Raw genomic sequence first — 20,476 nt, forward strand, 5'->3', positions numbered from 1 at the left:
AAAGAACTCATACAACTCAATAACAAACAAATCTGATTACAAAATGGGCAGAGAATCCAAACAGACATTTTTCCAAAGATGCCACACAGATTGCCAACAGACACATGAAAAGATGCTCAACATCATTAATCACCAGAGTAATGCAAATCAAAACAAAATGTGATAGCATCTCATAGCTGTCAGAATGGTTATTATGAAAAGGACAAAATATAACAAGTGTTGCTGAGGATGTGGATTAAAGGGAAACCTAATGCACTGTTGGTGGGAAGGTAAATTGGTACAGCCACTATGGAAAACAGTATGGAGGTTCCCCCCAAAATTAAAAATAAAACTACTACATGATCCAGCAATTCCACTTCTGGGTACTTATTCAAAGAAAACAAAAACATTAATTTGAAAGGATATATGGACGCCTATGTTCACTGCAGCATTGTTTAGAATAGCCAAGATATGGAAACAACCTAAGGATTCACTGATGGATAAGTAAGAAAGATGTGTTATATAGATACAATGGAATACTAGTCAGCCATAAAAAAGAATTAAATCTTGCCATTTGTGAAGACATGGATGGACCTTGAGGGTATTATGCTAAGTGAAATAAGTTAAAGACAGATACCATATGATTTCACTTATATGTGGAATCTGAAAAAGAAAACAAAGGAACAAAACTCACAGATAAAGGCAATAGTTTGATGGTTGTGAGAGGGGAGGGTGGTTGGGGGTGGGAGAAATGGTTGAAAGGGATCAAGGGATACAAATTTTAGTTATAAAATAAATAAGTCATTGGGACATAAGGTACATCATGTTGACTACAATCAATGATATTGTATTGCGAATTTGAAAGCTGTTAAGAAAGTAAGTCTTAAAAGTTCTCATCACAAGAAAAAAAATTCGTAACTTTGTATGGTGATAGACGGTAACTAGATGTATTGTGGTGATCTCTTCACAATGTATACAAATGTCAAATCATTATGTTTTTACACCTGAAACTAATATAATGTTGTATGTAAATTAAACTTCAATTTTAAAAAAAAATTCCTCATGTTCATCCTGTCCTAAATAACCATGGGGATATGTGATTGCTAACACAGCAAGCACCTTAGTAAATAAATAAAAGTAGGACTTCTCTGGTGGCGCAGTGGTTAAGAAGTGGCCTGCCAATAGAAGGGACACGGGTTCGATCTCTGGTTCAGGAAGATCCCACAGGCCACGGAAGTGTGATTATTAACTCTTCAATAGATAATATTCCCCTGCCTTCTAGAAGCCCGTGCACCACAACTACTGAGCCCACATGCCACAACTACTGAAGCCCGCATGCCTAGAGCCCATGCTCCACAATGAGAAGCCATCGCAATGAGAAGCCCGTGCACCACAATGAAGAGTAGCCCCCACTTGCAGCAACGAGAGAAAGTCCACATGCAGTTAACGAAGACCCAATGCAGCCAAAAATAAATAAAATAAATTTATAAAAAAAAAATAAAAATAGATTGACTTCAAATGGTAAAACGTGAATCTGATTATAACCCATTTAGGTTATTTAGTTGATTATACCCTGGCTTCTGGGACTCTCTACTCTGGGGAATTTTTTAATCCTTGTCTGTTATTTTCCTTATATCCAACATATTAACCTCTCTAGCGCGTTGTGTTCTCTCAAAGATTTTAAGTGTCTTTCAGCAGCCACTCCCATATCAAATGATATCCATCAGGATTAGAAAACCTGAAGAGCTCAGTGATCTTACCACCCAAGCCTATGATGATAATGCAATTGTTGCTAACTGCAACTAATGACCTTCCTTCCTGATGACTCAACTGGTGGAAACAACAAATAAGTGATTTTCTGGCATCAATAGTGGTAACCAAGAGTCACGCCATACTACCTGGTCATACTCTCAGCCTACTAAAATAATGGCCAAAAGTGGGGAATTATTAAATCAGATACAAAACGGAGACCGGACTTGAGAATTCCCTGAGCAGACAAAACCATTCAAGTCACATAAGCAAACTAAATCTAGCTGATTTCATGAATGTAATCAAAACTTGACTTGGGTTATTTCCTGTAAATGACTCCAACAATCATAAAAGAAACAAGTCATCTTCCTAAAAGTGGTATGAGATAATCAATTTAACCAATCCCCTGCCTTCTAGAAGCACCCATTGTAATAATCAATCATTTTAAACAGTAGGCAATGTCCTCACTTTCACTTTTAAGTCACCCTGTTACATCATGCCCCTAAGCTTCATATTAGTCTTCGATTTTGAAGGCACCCAGTTTGCAAATTGCTCTTACATGCACAATAACCTCTTACTAAATACTCAATGATTTGGTGGTTTTCATTTTTCTATTTCTGCTTTTTTGATATTTCTAATGCATAAAAATTGCTTAAGAATGTCAACCTATATTTTAAAACTTAGAAAATTAATTGCTGACAAACATTAGGGATTAGTATCTTTCCATAAGGGATTAATATCTTTCCATAATTTGTATATTTAAAAATTCTATTGATACAATTCAAAACTGTGACAGGAATACATAGAACAATCATACTTCTAGTATTTACAAATTCTCTTTTCATCTTGTATGATACAAATATAAACAAGTATAAATATGAATAAAATATTGAGAATACAAAATATATATTCCTAACATTTTGATTAATGCTCTCTTTCAACTTAAATAATTATTTTCTATATTCTGAATATGAATTTGGAAAAGATAAGTCTAAAATAGTGAGAATCCTAATTTCATATATATACAAATATATATTATTATTATATTTAGACTAAAGCTAAAGTAAATGATAGCTTTGGTAATGCAAACTACCATACTGATATAATGAACGTTGACCTATTTTACTTACAATACAAATAGCTTGATTCAATTAGTATATTGGAATCAACAAATTAATTATAGATTGGAAGGAAATAATACCAAGGATTTCACTTTATATTCAAACAGTAAAAAGAAGGCATGCAGAACAATGTAGCTTGATTTGTTTACAAATTAAAGTTTCAATAGATAATATTCTCATTAAAGAAAAATGTATATTGTGTATTGTGGGAATTGAAGGTGATTGTTGTTTGCATCATAAAAGTTGAAAATATAACACATGACTTAGGAGATAATTTGGTAGGCTTTAACATTAAATGAGAGGGGAAAAAATTAAAGGAAACCTATTTGCTTCAGTTGATGCAAATTATCTCTTTCTGAATCAAGCATAGCATATTGTTTGGGAACAAGAAAGTCATTTTTGTTCACACATTTAAAATATTATACTTGTCACTTAAAATCTCTAGAGATACTTCCAGAGGAATAATGTGCTTAATGATAAGGTTTAAGGAGGTAAATCACTAAAAAACGTTGGTGGAATAGCACTGTCACTATGAATTATTCTGACAAGTACACTAATGATACTTAGAATCAAGTAGCCCAGAAAAAACCTCTCTTTTATAGATATGGGTATGATCATTTATTTTAAAATAGTTAAAACAAGCTAGAATATTACTGTGGTAACATCAACAAATGCTAGGCAACTCAGTAGATTGTTGATTATAAACAGAAATGTTTCATTAAAAATAGAAATATTTCAAAATCTAGTGAAATGACTGAAATATATCTGAAGAATATGGTACAAGTAATATATGTATGTCATATGTCAAAAATTGAGACAGCATTATATACACACAACATTTTACAGAGGGATATTCACTTACAGAATTAGAAATTTTTGTATTAGGTTTTTCTGAAAACTATGATGGAATCAAATGATGTTTATGTCAGCATACTTACCAAATAGTAATTTTCACATTTTAATTAAAACCAGCTTATTTCAGAGAAAAGTAGAAAGAGGTAATAGTCGTCATTGGTGCTGTGTGCCAGTTTTTCATGGTTTTCCCACTTCTGGGCATATGACTGATTTGTCCTCCCTGCCCTTTGGATTTTACTAGCTGTGACTATACAACTTAATTTATTTTGACCAATGAAACGTGAGAAGTGTCATATGACATTTCTGAGTGGAAGTTTAAGACCCATTGTGCAATTTATGACACTCTTTCTCTCACAGGCTGCAACATAACAGATGAAGATTGTTCCATCAACCTGAGTCTTACAGTGAGGGCAGAGAGCTGTCTGTTGGCCAGCAATAGACATGAGCAATAAAGAAACAAATAAAAGATACTGAAGTCACTAAAATTTGGAATTGTTTCTGCAGCATAACCATGGATTCAGTTATTGCATTCTATTGGGGGCACCATATAGTGAAGTGATTAGGGGGTGAATTCTGGAATCAAGACCACTTGGATTCATAACACAGCTCTCTCATCATTCGTATGATATCACTTTGGGAATTTTACATCACCTTGCTGTGCCTTAATATCCTCCTCTGTAAAATGAGAATAATAGAATCTATCTTGTTTTTGTTTAAGATTACATGAGACAACACATAAAGCATTTAGAATATTGCTTGGCACACAGTAGCACCTAATAAACATTAGCCGTTATTCTCTCCACCAGGAACTACAGTACCTTTCATTTGCTTATGTTTATAATACTAGTATGATTATTCATAATTATAATTGCTCTGAAAAAAAAAATAAACAAAGACCAGTACTTTAAACAGCAAGTTTATCAGATTTTAAAGTACTGATCTTTGTTTATGGAATCTAGAAGAAATGGATAAATTTCTAGAAACATACAATCTTCCAAGACTGAATCAGGAAGAAGTAGATAATCTGAACAAATAAATCATTAGTAGTGAAATCAAATAAGTAATCAAAAAACTCCCAACAAGTAAAAGTCCAGGACTGAATGGCTTCACAGGGTAATTATACCAAGCATATAAACAAGAGCTAATACCTATCCTTCTCAAATTATTCCAAAAAACTGAAGATAAGGGAATACTCCCAAATTCATTCCATGAGACCATTACCCAGACAACAAACCGATACCAAAACCAGACAAACATTGAAAAAAAAAAATTATAGGCCAATATCTCTAATGAATACAGATGCAAAAATCCTCAAAAAATTGTTAGCAAACTGAATTCAACAATATATAAAAAGGATCATGCACCATGATCAAGTGGGATTTACCCTAGGAATGCAAGGATAGTTCAATATCCAAAAATCAATCAATGTGACACACTACATTAAAAAAGGAAGAATAAAAATCACAAGATCATTGCAATAGATGCATAAAAAACTGATAACATTAAACATGTATTCATGATAAAAACTCTTATCAAAGTTGGTACAGAGAGAACATATCTCAACATAAAAAAAGCCATATATGACAAACCCACAGCTAACATCATACTTAATGGGGAAAAGCAAAGCTTTTCCTTTAAAATCAGGAACAAAACAAAAATGCCCACTCTTGCCACTTTCACTTACATAATATTGAAAGTCCCAGCCACAGCAATCAGACAAGGAAAAAACATATATAAATAAATAAGAGGCAACCAAATTATAAGGTAAGAAGTAAAACTGTCACTAACTGTAGATGGCCTCATACTGTATGATGTCGTTAGGGTTTTCTAAAACCCTAATGTCTCCACTGAAAAACTATTAGAATAAATGAATTCAGTAAAGTTGCAGGATATGATTAATATACAGAAATCTGTTGCTTTTCTATACACTAATAATGAACTATCAGAAAGAAAAAGCAAGAGAACAATCGTGCTTAAAATTGCATCAAAAAGAACAAAATACCTAGGAATAAACTTAACCAAGGAGGTGAAGGACCTATACTTTGTAAATCTTAAAACACTGATGGAGGAAACTGAAGTAAAGAAATGGAAATATATCCCATGTTCATGAATTAGAAGGATTATTATTATTAAAACAGCCATACTACCCAAAGCAAGATACAGAATTAGTGCAATCTCTATCAAAATATTCATGACATTTTTCACAGGACTAGAACAAATAATACTAAAATTTATATGAAACCACAAATAACCCCAAACTACAAAAGCAATCTTGACAAAAAAGAACAAAGCTGGAGGCATCATGCTCATGGACTTCATACTATACTACAGAGCTACAGAAATCAAAACAGTATAGTACTGGCAAAGAAACAGACATATAGATCCATGGAACAGAATACAGAGCCCAGATATAAACCCACACACCTACAGTCAATTAGTCTACAGCAAAGAAGGCAAAAGTACACAATGGAGAAAAGACAGTCGTGCTAATAAGTGATGCTGGGAAAACTGGGCAGCTGCATGTAAAAGAACGAAATTAGAACATTTTCTCATACCATATACAAAAAAACTGAAAATGGATTAAAGACCTAACTATGAACCAGAAATCATAAAAATCCTAAAAGAAAACATAGGCAGAACACTCTGATATAAATCACAGCAATATCTTCTTGGATCTGTCTCCTAAAGTAAAGGAAACAAAAGCAAAAATACACAAATGGGGCTTCCCTGGTGGCGCAGTGGTTGAGAGTCTGCCTGCCAATGCTTGGGACACGGGTTCATGCCCCGGTCCGGGAAGATCCCACATGCTGCAGAGCGGCTGGGCCCGTGAGCCATGGTTGCTGAGCCTGTACATCCGGAGCCTGTGCTCTGCAATGGGAGAGGCCACAACAGTGAGAGGCCCGCGTACCAAAAAAAACCCCCCCAAAACCCACAAATGGGCCTAATTAAACTTAAAAAGGTTTTGCATAGCAAAGGAAACCATGGACAAAATAGAAAGACAACCTACTGAATGGGAGAAAATACTTGCAAATGATGACCAACAAGGGATTAATATGAAAAATACATAAGCTACTCATACAACTTAATACCAAAAAACAAACAAACAAAACTGCATAAAAATAGGCAGAAGACCTGAATAGACATTTTTACAGAGAAGACATACAGATGACCAATAGGTAATGAAAATGAAAAATGCTCAACATTACTAATCATCAGAGAAATGCAAATGAAAACCACAATGAGCTATCACCTCATACCAGCTAGAATGGCATCATCAAAAAAACCCACAAACAACAAATGTTGGTGAGATGTGGAGAAAAGGGAACCCTAGTACACTGTGGGTGGGAATGTAAATTAGTGCAGCCAACATGGATGTACAGAGGTTCCTCAAGAAACTACAAATAGAACTACCCTATTTTACAGCAATTCCACACCTGGGTATATATCCAAAGAAAATGAAAACACTATTCAAAAAGATGCATACACCCCAAAGTTCACAGAAGCGTTATTTACAATAGCCAAGATATGGAAGCAACCTAAGTGTCCACCAGCAGATGAATCAATAAAGAATATGTGATACATATATATATATATATATACACACAATGGAATATTACTCAGCTATAAAAATGAAATTTTATCATTTGCAACAACATGGATGAAACTGGAGGGTGTATGTCACTGAAATAAGTCAGACAGAGAAAGACAAATACCATATGATATCACTTACATGTGGAATCTTAAAAAAACAACAACAAATGAATATAACAAAAAAGAAACAGACTTACAGATACAGAGAACAAACTAGTGGTTACCAGTGGGGAGAGGGAAGGGGAAGGTGCAAGCTAAGGGTAAGGGATTAAAAGCTACAAACTACTACGTATAGCTTGTAAGCTACAAGGATATATTGTACAGGACAGGGAATACAGCCAATATTTGGCAGTAATTTTAAATGGAGTTTTTCTGTAAAGCACTGAATCGGTATGGTTTACACTTCAAACTAAGGTAACATTGTAAATCAGCTATACTTCAATTAAAAAGTTAAAAAAATAAAAAATAATAATAAAATAAAAATTAAAAAAAAGTGCAGGCTCTAGATCCAGAGGGCCTATGCTTAAACACAGCCTACTAACTTTCTAGTAATGTAATTTGGTGCAAATTTCTTAACTTCTCTATATTTCAGCTTTCTTGCTTGCAAAATGGTGTCACGTAACAGTAGCTCCCTCATAGGCTTTTGTGAAGAATTAATACTTAAAACATGTAAAGCCTTTAAAACAGCACTTGACACATAGCAAAATAAAAAAATGGTAGCCATAATTAAACGGCAGAATGATTTAGAGTAGAATTTAATTATGCCTGGAGAATCCTGGGAATATGGAACTCGGTTTCCTCTTCATGTGAACAAGTTGAGAGAAAAGAAACAGCTCTATAGGTTAGGGGACTGATGTGAGTAAAGGCACTAAGACTTGGTAGAGACAAAACAGTCTGTTTGTGGAACAGCAACAGAACAGATAAATCAGGCTGCAGATATTGGATTCAGTTTTTCTTATATGTGTTTTCTCTTATGGGAATTTTTCTAGTGTACTTTTTATATATACCAAATGGATGAAAATACAAAACAACAGAGATTTTACATAAATAAACCCACATCCCAAATATCTTAAAACTAGACATTTTATATTCAATAAAATACATAATGAGGTATATAGTATAACTGAAAGAAGAAAATGAAGAATTTACTCTATTCCAATTAGTTGAATGGATTATCGTCCCAACAGGAGTAATTTTGTATAAATAGCAAATGGAAACAAAGACTAAAACAAGTATTTATAACTTTATATATGACATATAAATTTAAATAAGCTGACCGTCTCTTACGTGGTATATTACAGCATACATCAATTAACAAAAACTTTATTTTAAGGAATTTTCATTTTTTCCCCCAATTGAATCACAAATTTCTTGACTTTCAAAAACTGCAATTCACGAAAGCTTGCCTTAAGTGAAAAATAAAGGGAAACATAATCTTCAGGAAAAGCAATCTCCTAACTCTTGCCTCAAACTGTTTTGAAACATTGAAAACAAAGAAGAGAAACCCAAAACAAGTGCAATTTTGGTCAGATAAACTTTCTATAAGGTCTTCTCCTTTCAATTAAAGAGAAATGAAAAATCTAGGACACTGGGCTTCATTCCACTCCAATATAATATCACTTTCAGAATGAACTGTGGAAATGGAGCAGGTGAGAAGGGGGAGTTAAAGCAACTGGCTTTTCTCCAGGGGAAGTAAAAGAAGGGAGGTAACCTCTTCTAACCTTGCCAACATAAAAACTAGATCTCCAGGAAAATAAACTAGTAATAGCTGCTGGAAGGAGGGTCCTTATCAATGGAAATTATAACAGTATGCCCCTGGTTAAGGATTGATTTGAGTAAATAAACTTAGAATCTTTATGAACATGGCTCCCTGAAGAATTCATATTGTTGGGATATAAAATGAAGATACTTCATCAATGAAACATTTCTCCCGCTGTGTGAGGTAACCCCATAAAATCTCACTTGGAAATCTGATCTCTTAGCTTGAATCAGAGAGTGGATTCCAAAGTGGGATAAAAGAACTGGGAGAGCTGTCCCCAACCTGGCAGACCTCTTTCCTCTTTCACTGGAGCGTAATGGCCAGTACCTTTGAAATGATTAGTATAAGCTTGATATTGGCTAAGATCTATGATTTGTGTGAGTCTTATTTGATCATCTGATCTTTTGTGCTCGCTCACCAGATATTGCATATTCTTTTTCATTAAAAACTAGCAATAAATTTCCAATGTATACATCACATTCTACTACAAGACGCTTTTCACTTTTAAAAATCAAACTAATTTAAAGTTTTTGGGGGCTTCTAAAGGTTACACTATGATAAAAAGCATTAGAAAAACAATATAGAGTATGGGTTTATGCATATATAAGTTTTTACTTATGTTGTATTTGCGTTACTAAAACAGAAAAGTTAGGTTTTCAGAGATTACTCATTAATTTTCAGGATCCTATTCTTCAAATTCATGTGGCTACAACCAAAATGGCAGTATGATGATAAAGATCTCCAAAAAATCATAAAGTTGTATAAAAATTGTACTAGTAATGTAAATTAAACCCTGAATCTACATTAACACAGTAACTTCTTCAAACATATATAAACCATGATGCAGAGAAAATTAAAATCCGTGTAGCATATTTACTGCCAAACGAAGTTACTTGTTCTTTCAAGTTTACTCTGGTATTCTTAGTGGAAAAAAAGATACACATAAATCTCTTTCCAGGTCAAGAATCTTGCCAACTTTATGAAGAAGAAATCTTCCATGAAGAGCCTGAGTAAAAAGGCATGACATTTATTCACTCTCCCTGGTCATTATATTCAACATGTATTAATACACAAGGCTTCCAGACTATTTATCAAAGTTTAAGCTACTGGTTCTTCTATTTTATAGCTGAGGGGACACTTCTTTCATCTTTTTAGTCATATATATTTTTAAAATTGGAAGCTTAAAAGAAAATCTAAACTAAATCTTAAGGGGAAGTATTCAACAATCATTTTACCCTTGTTTTGTTGTTTTTCTTCATCAGAATCCATTTTGCATTTATATTTGTCATTGCTCTTTCCCTTTCTTTCCTAGGAATACTCATATGCTACTTCATCAAATTTCCTCCTCTTTAAAAAAGGAAATTGGTAAGAAGATAATTTAAAATAAGGGTTTCCTTATTTCATATATGTGTATGTGTATACAATCTGACCATGATGTGTATAAATTAAGGATGCAACAAATAGTTTTCAGGTATTAGGAACATTTACCAGAAAATATTTTATTATCATTTGATCCTCCTGTTCATCAACCTCCTATATGTATATCAATATACAGCATTCAAAGAGAAGAGAAAAGCTTTCACAAAATAGAGTTAAAAGAACACCCAATGAATATACTCAAGATGTTTGGTTTGTAGTAAAAAATAAAGTAAGAAAAGTGCTAACCTCTCATTTTTTCTCCATTTTACAGCCTATCCTACTTTACTCCATTGTAATTAATGGTATAAATGTATTATGCAAATTTAGATATCCAACAGACATCACTTGGAAGGCATGGGAAATTCTAACAGTTCTTAATGCTTATTAATATCAAGAGTAACAGTTCTTTTCAATGGAGGATATGTATGTCAATCTATCATTGACATGTGGACTTGTGTCAAGTACATACATCAAATGAAACTGATGTGTTTGAAAATATATATTAGTATTAGTTTTTTCTTTAAATGTGCCAGCATATCATAATGGCGATTACTGTTGCCCCAAAAAGCACCAAGACAAAGATTTCTTTTAGAAAGAGTGATTAGATGTAAGAAATTAAGATATGATAGAACTGCATTTAGAGAGTCCTGTGTGAACATGTGGGCACAAAACACAAAATCATGAAAAGCATCCTGTTGTTAAATTTGGACTTTCCTGCCTCTAGCAGCAAGTTAAATATGGAAAAGTACATTTTGTTTTCTAAATAAACAAATATTTAAAACAATATCAAATTTAGGTAACTATGAAAAATAGCAATTTTGAAAACTTTAGCAAGGAAGTTTTTGTGTTCCATAATAAAAATCACATGTGCATAGTAACATATACTTAGAGTCTTCATTAAAAAATCATTTAAAACACAGGTATATGTCATAAATCTAACCAAGAATGATACGTGACTTATATTTTAAAATATTGTAAATAAGAACATTTAACATGCATACATTTCAGGGAATGAAAAATTAAACTTTCAAAATGATTCAATACATAAATAAAATATATGTTAATAACTGTCAAAACATCTAGCAACACTGTTCCTGGTTTTCCTTCTAAGCACTTCTTTATATTTGAAAAAATAATTCTTAATATTATAAAATAAATTCCTTAGCTCATATATTATACATCTTAGACAGGTATTCACATAGTAAATCTATATCATCACCATTAAGCCTAGACTATAATGCAGATTTAAGATAAACCCAACCTTTAATAATATATAATGCATGTATAATATACAAGTGTGTATATATTCACATATGTAATCCATGTATAATTTGTATTGAATTTTGCAATCATGCAGTCCACCAGCATTCTGAAGTCAGGAAAACAAAACAAAATCCTGACTTTTGATCTGAAACACCTACAGCACAATGTAGAACTTTAATGTCTGTTAGAAAAGTTACATGAACTTGAGAAAGTCACTCAACCTCTTCAAATTCCACTTCACTCATTTGGAAAATAAATATAATTAAGCTTGTTCATCTCTTATTTTTAGTTAATTATTGTCAGGGTATTAAAGACAGATATGGAGGCATAATAGTATAGCATAATGCTCCTTTCATCAATAAATACTGATGCTGCACTATTTGCAGCTGTCAGATATACTTTTATGCTTCTTGCTACTTCTTTGAGAAACAATCATCAACCTCAGTTTTGTTACACCTTGGAATACAGTGCACTAATTATAATGGTTCTTGCACATTTTTCTAAAAACTAACCATGCCATTAATCCCTATTTTTAATTCACATTTAATGTAATCAAAGAAATGTAAAACATTTTAATAGTTAAATGGACAAACTACATAATAAACATTTCTGGAGAGTCTGAATATATTTCACCATGAAAGTAAAATTAACCTAGAAACATGTTCATTGATGTATATTCAGCACAATCCCATTAAAAAAGAAAAATTACATTAAAGAAAAAAAAAAAGGGGTTTCTGAGGAAGCAGCCTGAAATGTCTTACTGGTGTTAAAGAGCAAGCATAAAATGGTAGCTTTTCAGGTTAGGTGGCTTTTTTGTCTGTATTGACAATTTTTGCTACATTGCTTTTGAGGAAAGAAGGACCTTTCTTTATTGACTTAATCTACTTGCTAATACATTTCTTTTTTCCCTTGCATCCTAGTCAAAATATCTTTAATTGAATTCTTTCTTCTTCTTCAAAATGATATTGACCATTCAAGCTGATAAAAATCTTTATCAGAGGAGTGCTTTATTACAAGTAATAGAATTTCTTACATTATCTACATTTATGGGTTTCAAATGTTAAAATAAGACAATAAATAGAAATAGATAAGAACAGAATAAAAGAATAAACTCTAGAAAACTGTTAGAGAAACAAAAATGTTTTTGTATCTTGAATCATAAAAGGACGTTTTAAGCAGCAAAGTCAACAAGGACACATACAATGTTTTCAAGTAAATAAATATATTTACAGTTTTATTTTAATATCATGGTTTAAACCCAACATTTGATCATGCATATTGTATGTTACATAATAATTCAAATAATTTAAGAAATTTTATAGCATATTTCTAAATGTTACCATCATTAACCATGATTATTTCATTTCCTGTTTAAAAAATATAGGGAATTCAGTAAAACCTGCTTTCCTATCCTTAGCTCTATGGCTCTTCTGTTGTCCTGCACCACAACACTGAGACATCCTTTGGGTTCTGTCACTTATCCTCCCAATAAACTACAACACTCAAGAGTGCCTTGTTGCTACCCAGCCATTTGATAATTAAAGGGAGCTATTACAGAAAGGTAATAAACAAGGACACACAGAAATCAGGCAGTGATGCCAAGTCCAGGAGACAGGTGTTTTTTTTATGACACATTCAACAAACTTCCCTCAATATGAGGTCAATAGCCAAAAAACTTTCTTCACTTATTTAGAGATAGAAGTAAGTTTTTTTACTTTCTACAGTTAGAATAAGACTCTTCATGATTTACTTCGTTTGAAGACATACTGTTTTCATCTTTTGATCTCAATGCAAGGGAAAAACAGAGGTAACTTAGTTCTTCGGTAAGACCTGTCACACTAGGATGGGAGAAACCAGAAGCACTGTTTTGAAACTTACTTAATGTGCATAGAATATGTGGTGAAATTAAACAGACTATAACCAGAGAGACAAATGACATGGATGAGAAGGTTGAACAAAAAATATGTCCTGCCAAGTGGAATATTACACTTCAGAATAGCTGCATATAGAGACAATTTAAAAATAAGTCTATTTTTGTTTTAAAAATACAATAAGGTAGGAATATGTTAGCTTAATCTACATCCATTAATATTTTATGCAATTGTGTACAAATGCAAAAAGTGTGAAATATCTGGAATGGAAAGATTTCTGTATTACATACTCCGAGAAATAGCTAACACATGAAATAATAGAAAACTGATTTCATATTTAGCATGTCAGATTTGTGATACATTTCTTATCAAATAATGATTTAACCTAGGTTGAAATATGTACTGGTTTAAATAAAACTTCAGTGCATGTAGGATTCCACAGGGCCTTGAAAAGAAGAAAACAAAAATAAACAAATGAATGACATCAAATTAATAAAATGAAAGGAAATTTTACTTAATATGAAGATGTAAAATGTTTAAACACAAATTAAAAAAACACAGACCAACATACCAACATAAGTCTATTCTACTTATGACTTTCTAAGTAAAAACTGCTATTAAAACTTAATAAAAATATTTACATTAGTAATGTTTCCAGGCTCCCAACTTCCAATTAAATACTTTACTACCAAAAGCAAGGTGAAGAGTGAAGACCAATTAGCAAAATTTTATTTCTCTGGTTTTGTAAGTGGAGTAAAAAAAACGAGTTTTCCTCAACTTTTTATGTATTCTTCATTTCCAAAAAACTAAATGATTAATAGGTAAGTCCATCTGGCTCTCCTTTTTGTAAATCTCCTTTTTGTAAAGCTCCAAAAGAATTTTCAATCTGTTGCAATTATTATTATTTTGAAATCTCTATACTTTATTGCAGTTTTATGTGATAGGAAATTAAAACATTTCAAAATACTTCACCTTTAAAAAAAGGAACTCCTTGTCCAGGTAATGTGCATAAAAAGAAAGATAGGATCCAAGAAGTATAGAATATGGCAGCTGCCTCAAAGGCATGTAGAATTCGGTTGGAGAGATAGAAATGAATATAGAAAAGATGAGCCATACTACAACACAGTAAGTTCTATGTCAATACATAGGAGCTATATATGTCAATATATAGAACTGATAACAATATCTAGTACTGACAACTAAAGGATAGGTTATGTAGGACCAGTAACTGCTGAAATTGTTCTATAGAAAGAGAGCTCACTCCCAGTTTGAGTAGCCAAATCAAATGGGAGTGGAGTTGGGCCTAAAGAGAGAGATACGTTATAGGGGAGGAGCATTCTAAATAAAACAGTTAAAAACAAAACAAACGAACCAAAACACTGAACAACAACGGAGACAACAAACAGCAATTTGTGTTGGAGCAGCTTAAGTGGAATAAAACGTTTATGTTTGGGAACAGTTAGAGCTAAAATTGCATAAGTAGGGAAGGATGTAATTTTAGCAGCTATGACGCTGGTTTGAGGAATGTGGATTTTACCCTTTAAGCCTTAGTGAGCCATTAAGAGAGAGTTTTAAAGTAGAAATACAACACAGTGTAAGCTGTGTGTTTGTGTTTATTTCTTTTAGATTTATCTGTGGTGCATATATAGATTAGATATATAGATTAGAATGTATAGAAACTTTAAGTAGGAAGCCAAGACCAAAACTAATGTGAGTCAGTCCTAAAGCCGCAAGCAGTACTGGAAGGTAACTGTTCTTCATAATCTGATTTTTCCTGTTAAGAGGCTTGTTCCAGTTTTGTGAACAGCTGACCCATCACTCAGGTTACAGCTCAAAAACAACATTCTCAGGTCTTCCATGATGAGTCCTTTCTAGACACAAGTATTCCTATTTTACCTGATGTCATCTCTTAATCTCATCTTTCTGCTTATCTACCTCATGGCCCTCATCACTGTGTGAAATTCTCTTACCAATTTCTTCATTTCTAATTGATTTTCTGTCCTCATCCACTATAATATGAGGTTCACGAAGAAAGAAAACCTGTCTATTTCACTGCTACAATCTCAGTGCCTGAAATACCTTTCTTTACTTTTATTTAAAAAATGACTGTATAAATGAAAAAGAGTATAATATCTTGAGATGAAAGGAAACTCAGGGCTATACTTGTATGTTGTACACAGAAGCACATACATATTTGCCAACCAAACACGTTCTTTTTTAAAAAAAGCCTTCAGAATCATTAAGGCTAACAAACATTTAATAGATACTCAGTGTTTGGTTACCTGTTTCCCAAATGCTAGTTGAATGAATGTAAAAAGACAGAGGAAATAAATTTCAGAAATCTAGAATTTGTGTTCCCGTGTATTTTATGACTCCTGACATTCGTGTTTTTAAGAAAGCTCTAATACAGATCCACCTTTTAATATTTTAAGAAGTGTCAGTAAAAATGAAGGGAATACTATAATAGATTGAATATGTTCAGAGACACAAATGTCATAAAGTATACGATCCTAACATTTCTCTTACTATGAAAGTTTATAATACTCTAATACTTGTCATGTAGTGAGGACAAAAAGCCCCAATATTTCTCTGTCCTTCTTAGCTAGTATAACACGAAGCAGGGGAGGGGAAATTACCAGGAAATATTAAAGCTCAACTAATGAGAATAAATGGTTCCCCTTAACTAGTCTGTAGAGACAACAGTAATTTGAAAAATAGGGTACTTTTTTATGATTAACCACTCTGGGGATATTGATATTGTAACGGCTTTACACCTTCATTGTTTCACTTATTAATATATAGTCTAGCGACTATTCCATTCCAGAACATTAAGGTTTCCTCTTTTTGCAGGAGGAGGGGGCTCTACAGCCCCCATTTTGTGAATGAGCCATTAGTACTAAACAGTCCCCTATTGGTGGAAATTCTGTGTTGTTTTCATCTTTACCTATTACAGATAATGCCCATAAAGGAAAACCTTATAGAAATGCTATTTGGTATCTAGGAATGTGTATGTTCTGGGTCAATTTCTAGAGATAGTATTGCTAGATGGAGAATAAAACCATGTACAATTTTGTTAGATTTTTCAAAATTTCTCTCGATACAAAATTGTAATAGCATATGACAATGCCATTCTTTAAAAGGAAAATTCTTGAGAAAAGTAAAAAATGTTTAAAAGGTCACATGATTGAATGATATTCAGTCATTTAAACTATGAAGTAAAAATGTATTAATATTACAGTACAATAATATCCATTTTAAATGCCCCAAATATGTAAACACATGTATGTTTATATACATGTAATATATTTATAGATATACTATAGATTCAGTGTTTGTATGTTTATTTTAACATAATAAAAATCAAAATGGAGGGAAAAACTTTTAAAAGAGTAGAAAGTAATATATACACTCACACCAAGTAATTTTTGTCTTATAGTGACAAAAGTCCCAATAGTGAGTCGTTACTGATGCTCCCTCAAAGAAGAAAAATTAATCCTTTCAGACTAAATTAGAGTTTGTAGCAACTTTCCCATAAATTAAGAAGACTTTTAAGTAGCATTTTTGGAGCAATATGATATATAATCTTATAATCTTAAAATTTGAAAAGCACTATTATTTCTAATTCTAGTCTTAGGCTAAAAAAAGAACAATTCATCAATTTTTAGGTTATACTTTTCTAATTCAAGAGAATACTGAAACTGTTTAGAGTATTTTTCTTTGTGAAAATTACTCTGTATTAGACTAACCCTTAGACAAATTTTCCTCTAGTTAGATGGAGTAAATCCAAATCTGTAAGTCCACTTATAAGCACAAAGCTCATAAAGTAATGACAAGTCTCAAGTAATTCTGATATGTAAAGAACTATGACTATTTAAGCACTCTGAATTGCAAATTACATTCTTTTTGGTATAAATTTTCTCCATAGTAATTCAGCTACATACATGTAAAATTCTAACCACCATCTTAAAAATGTGGCATCACATAAGAGTGTAATTTTCTGATATTCTTACTTTATAGAGCATGACATTAATGTTACATGTGGCTCTTTTTAAGGAAACTTTCTGTAACACATTATTCTGAAAATTCCAATTCCTTTGCCTATTTGGTATGAAGCAAAACATTTATGGAAGTTTTTTTTCTTTACCTCTCTACAGTTACTTATGTTATTAAAACACTTTACATCTTTATTTTGAAACACTAATAATCTAATATTTTAATGTTTTTTCCCTAAAATGATTACTACTTCTTTTATTGGCAGACGATATAAGCTAGTGAAGGCAAACAGAACTAGCCACCCCCAAATATGTCTCTTTGGAATGAAAATTACACTGAGTTAATTATTTTGAAGAAACTGCAGACACAGGAGAAGCTCTGAAAAGTGACTAAAGTTACCCTTTGTAAGAGATATTTACGTTTATAAGGGCAATCTCCATTTGTAAGAGAGTCTCCCTCTCTGTACCAGGCAGCGGAGGATGACTAAATCTCTAGAAACTCTTGTCAGTGGAGAAGGCACGGACTTAAATCTAACAACCTCACCCTTGTTTACTGTGTTTTTCCTGGTAACCTCCCATAACTGGCTTCCCCACTGCCCAACACCTTTCTTTTGCCTCTAGCTGGAGATGGTATTTAAAGCGTTGGCTTGGCCATTTCAGGGAGTTAATGTATACAGGAGATATACGTGGTATTACATTTTTGTTTTTCTCCTCTTAATGTGTTTCATTACAGTGGAGACTCAGTCAAGAACCTAGACAGAGAGCGGGAAAATTATTTTTCTACCACCACAGTTTGGAGACCCGTGATGGGGTTTGCTGAGGCACCATACTTGCTCTGGAGTCTGCAGATGGGATTCTGGAAAACTGGCAGAAGCTGGCTAAGCGTAATAATTCTTACCAAAGGCAGATCTCCTGGATCTGTCTCTATAGTGCCTGGTTCAGAAAGGAAGGTAAGCATTTCTTGTCCCTTCCTTTTCAAATTTAGATTAAAGGGAGAAAACACCTGCGTGAATTAGTTTCGTGGGTATAGCAACTTTGGTAAAGATTTTTTTTTAATGAGTACTCTTGTTTTATATTGATCCACTTTCCTTCCGGAGAGATAGTAATTGTTTGCTTTTATCTCTGTCTTTTCTGTCATTTGTTATAAGGAGGAGAACCATAGCCTAGAGAGGTTTTCCTTCCATTTTATTCTGTGCCTTAAAAGCTTGGCCTTGTAACCAGTGAGAATATTCTCCCTGGGATCCACCCGTCAGAAGATGCACGTGTCGGCATGCATCTAGCAGACAGCCCAACAGCAGCATTCTCATCGTCCCCACCAGCTGCCAGGGGAGTTTGTCATAGGGGTCCCGGTCCATAGGGGGCCTTTGACATCTCAAATTTCATTGTCTCTTTAATGCTGGAAAAGTCCCATTCTAGTAGCACCTGCCTGGTGTCACAGATTAGCGGGTATGTAACTGAATGCATCACACGTTCTCACGGAAAACCGGAGACACCATTTTCACTATACCATTCTTACCACTTGTGACAATGAAGGTCTTTGCTTTCTTAGGCTAACTTTGGGAGTGGATTTTCAGGAGCTTGTGATGGCTGCCGCTTTTGTACACTCTTATGGGATGCCTCTTGCATCTATGGTTAAGCCATAAAAAGCCTTATTGGTTTGAGTTGCTATTGAGATATATAAGATCCTACTTGTCAATGGCCAGGTGATGAATCCTTTGAGTTGGAAAAACCTCTATACTTGAAAAATTTTTAGAGAGCTCTCATTCTAACAACTGTCTTTTTGGTACTATGGACAGACCAGATTGAAAAGAGGACACTAAGAATTGAAATGGCTTGCCTTACAGACCCCTTTGACAAGATGAAGTTACAAAGCCTCATTAACCACAACTTTCAGAAGATACTATCAAATTTAGAGGACAGTTAGAAAGATCAGTGGACATCCACAGTCACATTCACTGGAACCCTGATTGGTAGCTAAACGGTGTTCTTCCCACCCATGATTGTATTGTACTTATCAGATAAACCAGATGGCCTCTTGGGAAAACCCCCTCACAGAAGAAACAGATGACCAGAAATTCTCCCAGGCCCTCCTACAAATGATCAGGAAATGGATCAGCTGGAGGCTGATGTTCAGGTGCTGATTGAAACAATAGAAGAGGCTTTTTCCCCCTTAAGGTTAATTGGTCTAAGGTTGAATTGTACACTCAGGAAAAAAAAAAGGAGAGCATTGTAAAGCCTTTGTTGAATGCTTTATATAGATTTTTAAAAGGCATACTGCATTAAACCCTAAAGCTGCAGAATAGAGAGATCTTGATTTCCATCTTAGTTGGAAATCTTCTACCTGATAGGAAGCAAATTGAAAATAATGTAGTTGAATGGGCAGGTTAGTCCCTTGATATCATTTAGGCTACAACCAAATTCTTTGAGGAATTAGAAACAACTTTGTTTTTCAAATCTTTGCAAAACCAGAGTTGCAGCTCTAGAAGCAATTCAAAGTCCACCTATCCTTTTTACCCACGCCACCAAAGGTCCCCTATTCATCTCAAAATGCTTGCAAAAGATCAGGACATTGGAAACAGTACTATCCTGCACCCAAGAAAAATAAGGAAAGTTTAAATAGTAATTATTCCCGGCCTCCGATAATATGCAAATATACCCCAAAACTCAATTTTGGAGAAAATTTGGATACTTTCTGTGTTTTTGAAATGTAAATTTTCTACCCCATCTTAAAAATTTTCTACCCCTTCTTCTCTAGGACCTAAGAACCAATCCTTGAAATGTAAACTTTAGGGAGATGTTTCTCATCAAAAAGAGAAAAAAGGAGTTATTTGGAAAATGGGCAAATGAATAATTCCAAGTCTCTTCTTTCACAAATAC

At 33.4% G+C, this 20,476-nt stretch overlaps 1 protein-coding gene across 9 annotated transcripts in view; it reads right to left on the bottom strand.

The window, feature by feature from the left end:
- The window catches only part of CCSER1 (coiled-coil serine rich protein 1), a 1,251,132-nt gene that overhangs the window by 536,233 nt on the left and 694,423 nt on the right, over positions 1–20,476 (bottom strand). For 3 of the 9 annotated variants that reach the window (XM_067736962.1, XM_067736961.1, XM_067736960.1), the window contains one exon: positions 12,942–14,052. The exons of the other annotated variants lie outside the window; for them this stretch is intronic. In XM_067736962.1, the coding sequence (XP_067593063.1) occupies positions 13,993–14,052 (60 nt within the window). In that variant the 3' untranslated portion in view covers positions 12,942–13,992. Of the gene's footprint in view, positions 1–12,941; positions 14,053–20,476 lie in introns of those variants that run through there. 9 annotated transcript variants of the gene reach the window in all.

Source organism: Pseudorca crassidens, chromosome 4 (assembly GCF_039906515.1).
Source record: "Pseudorca crassidens isolate mPseCra1 chromosome 4, mPseCra1.hap1, whole genome shotgun sequence".
NCBI lineage: Eukaryota > Metazoa > Chordata > Mammalia > Artiodactyla > Delphinidae > Pseudorca > Pseudorca crassidens.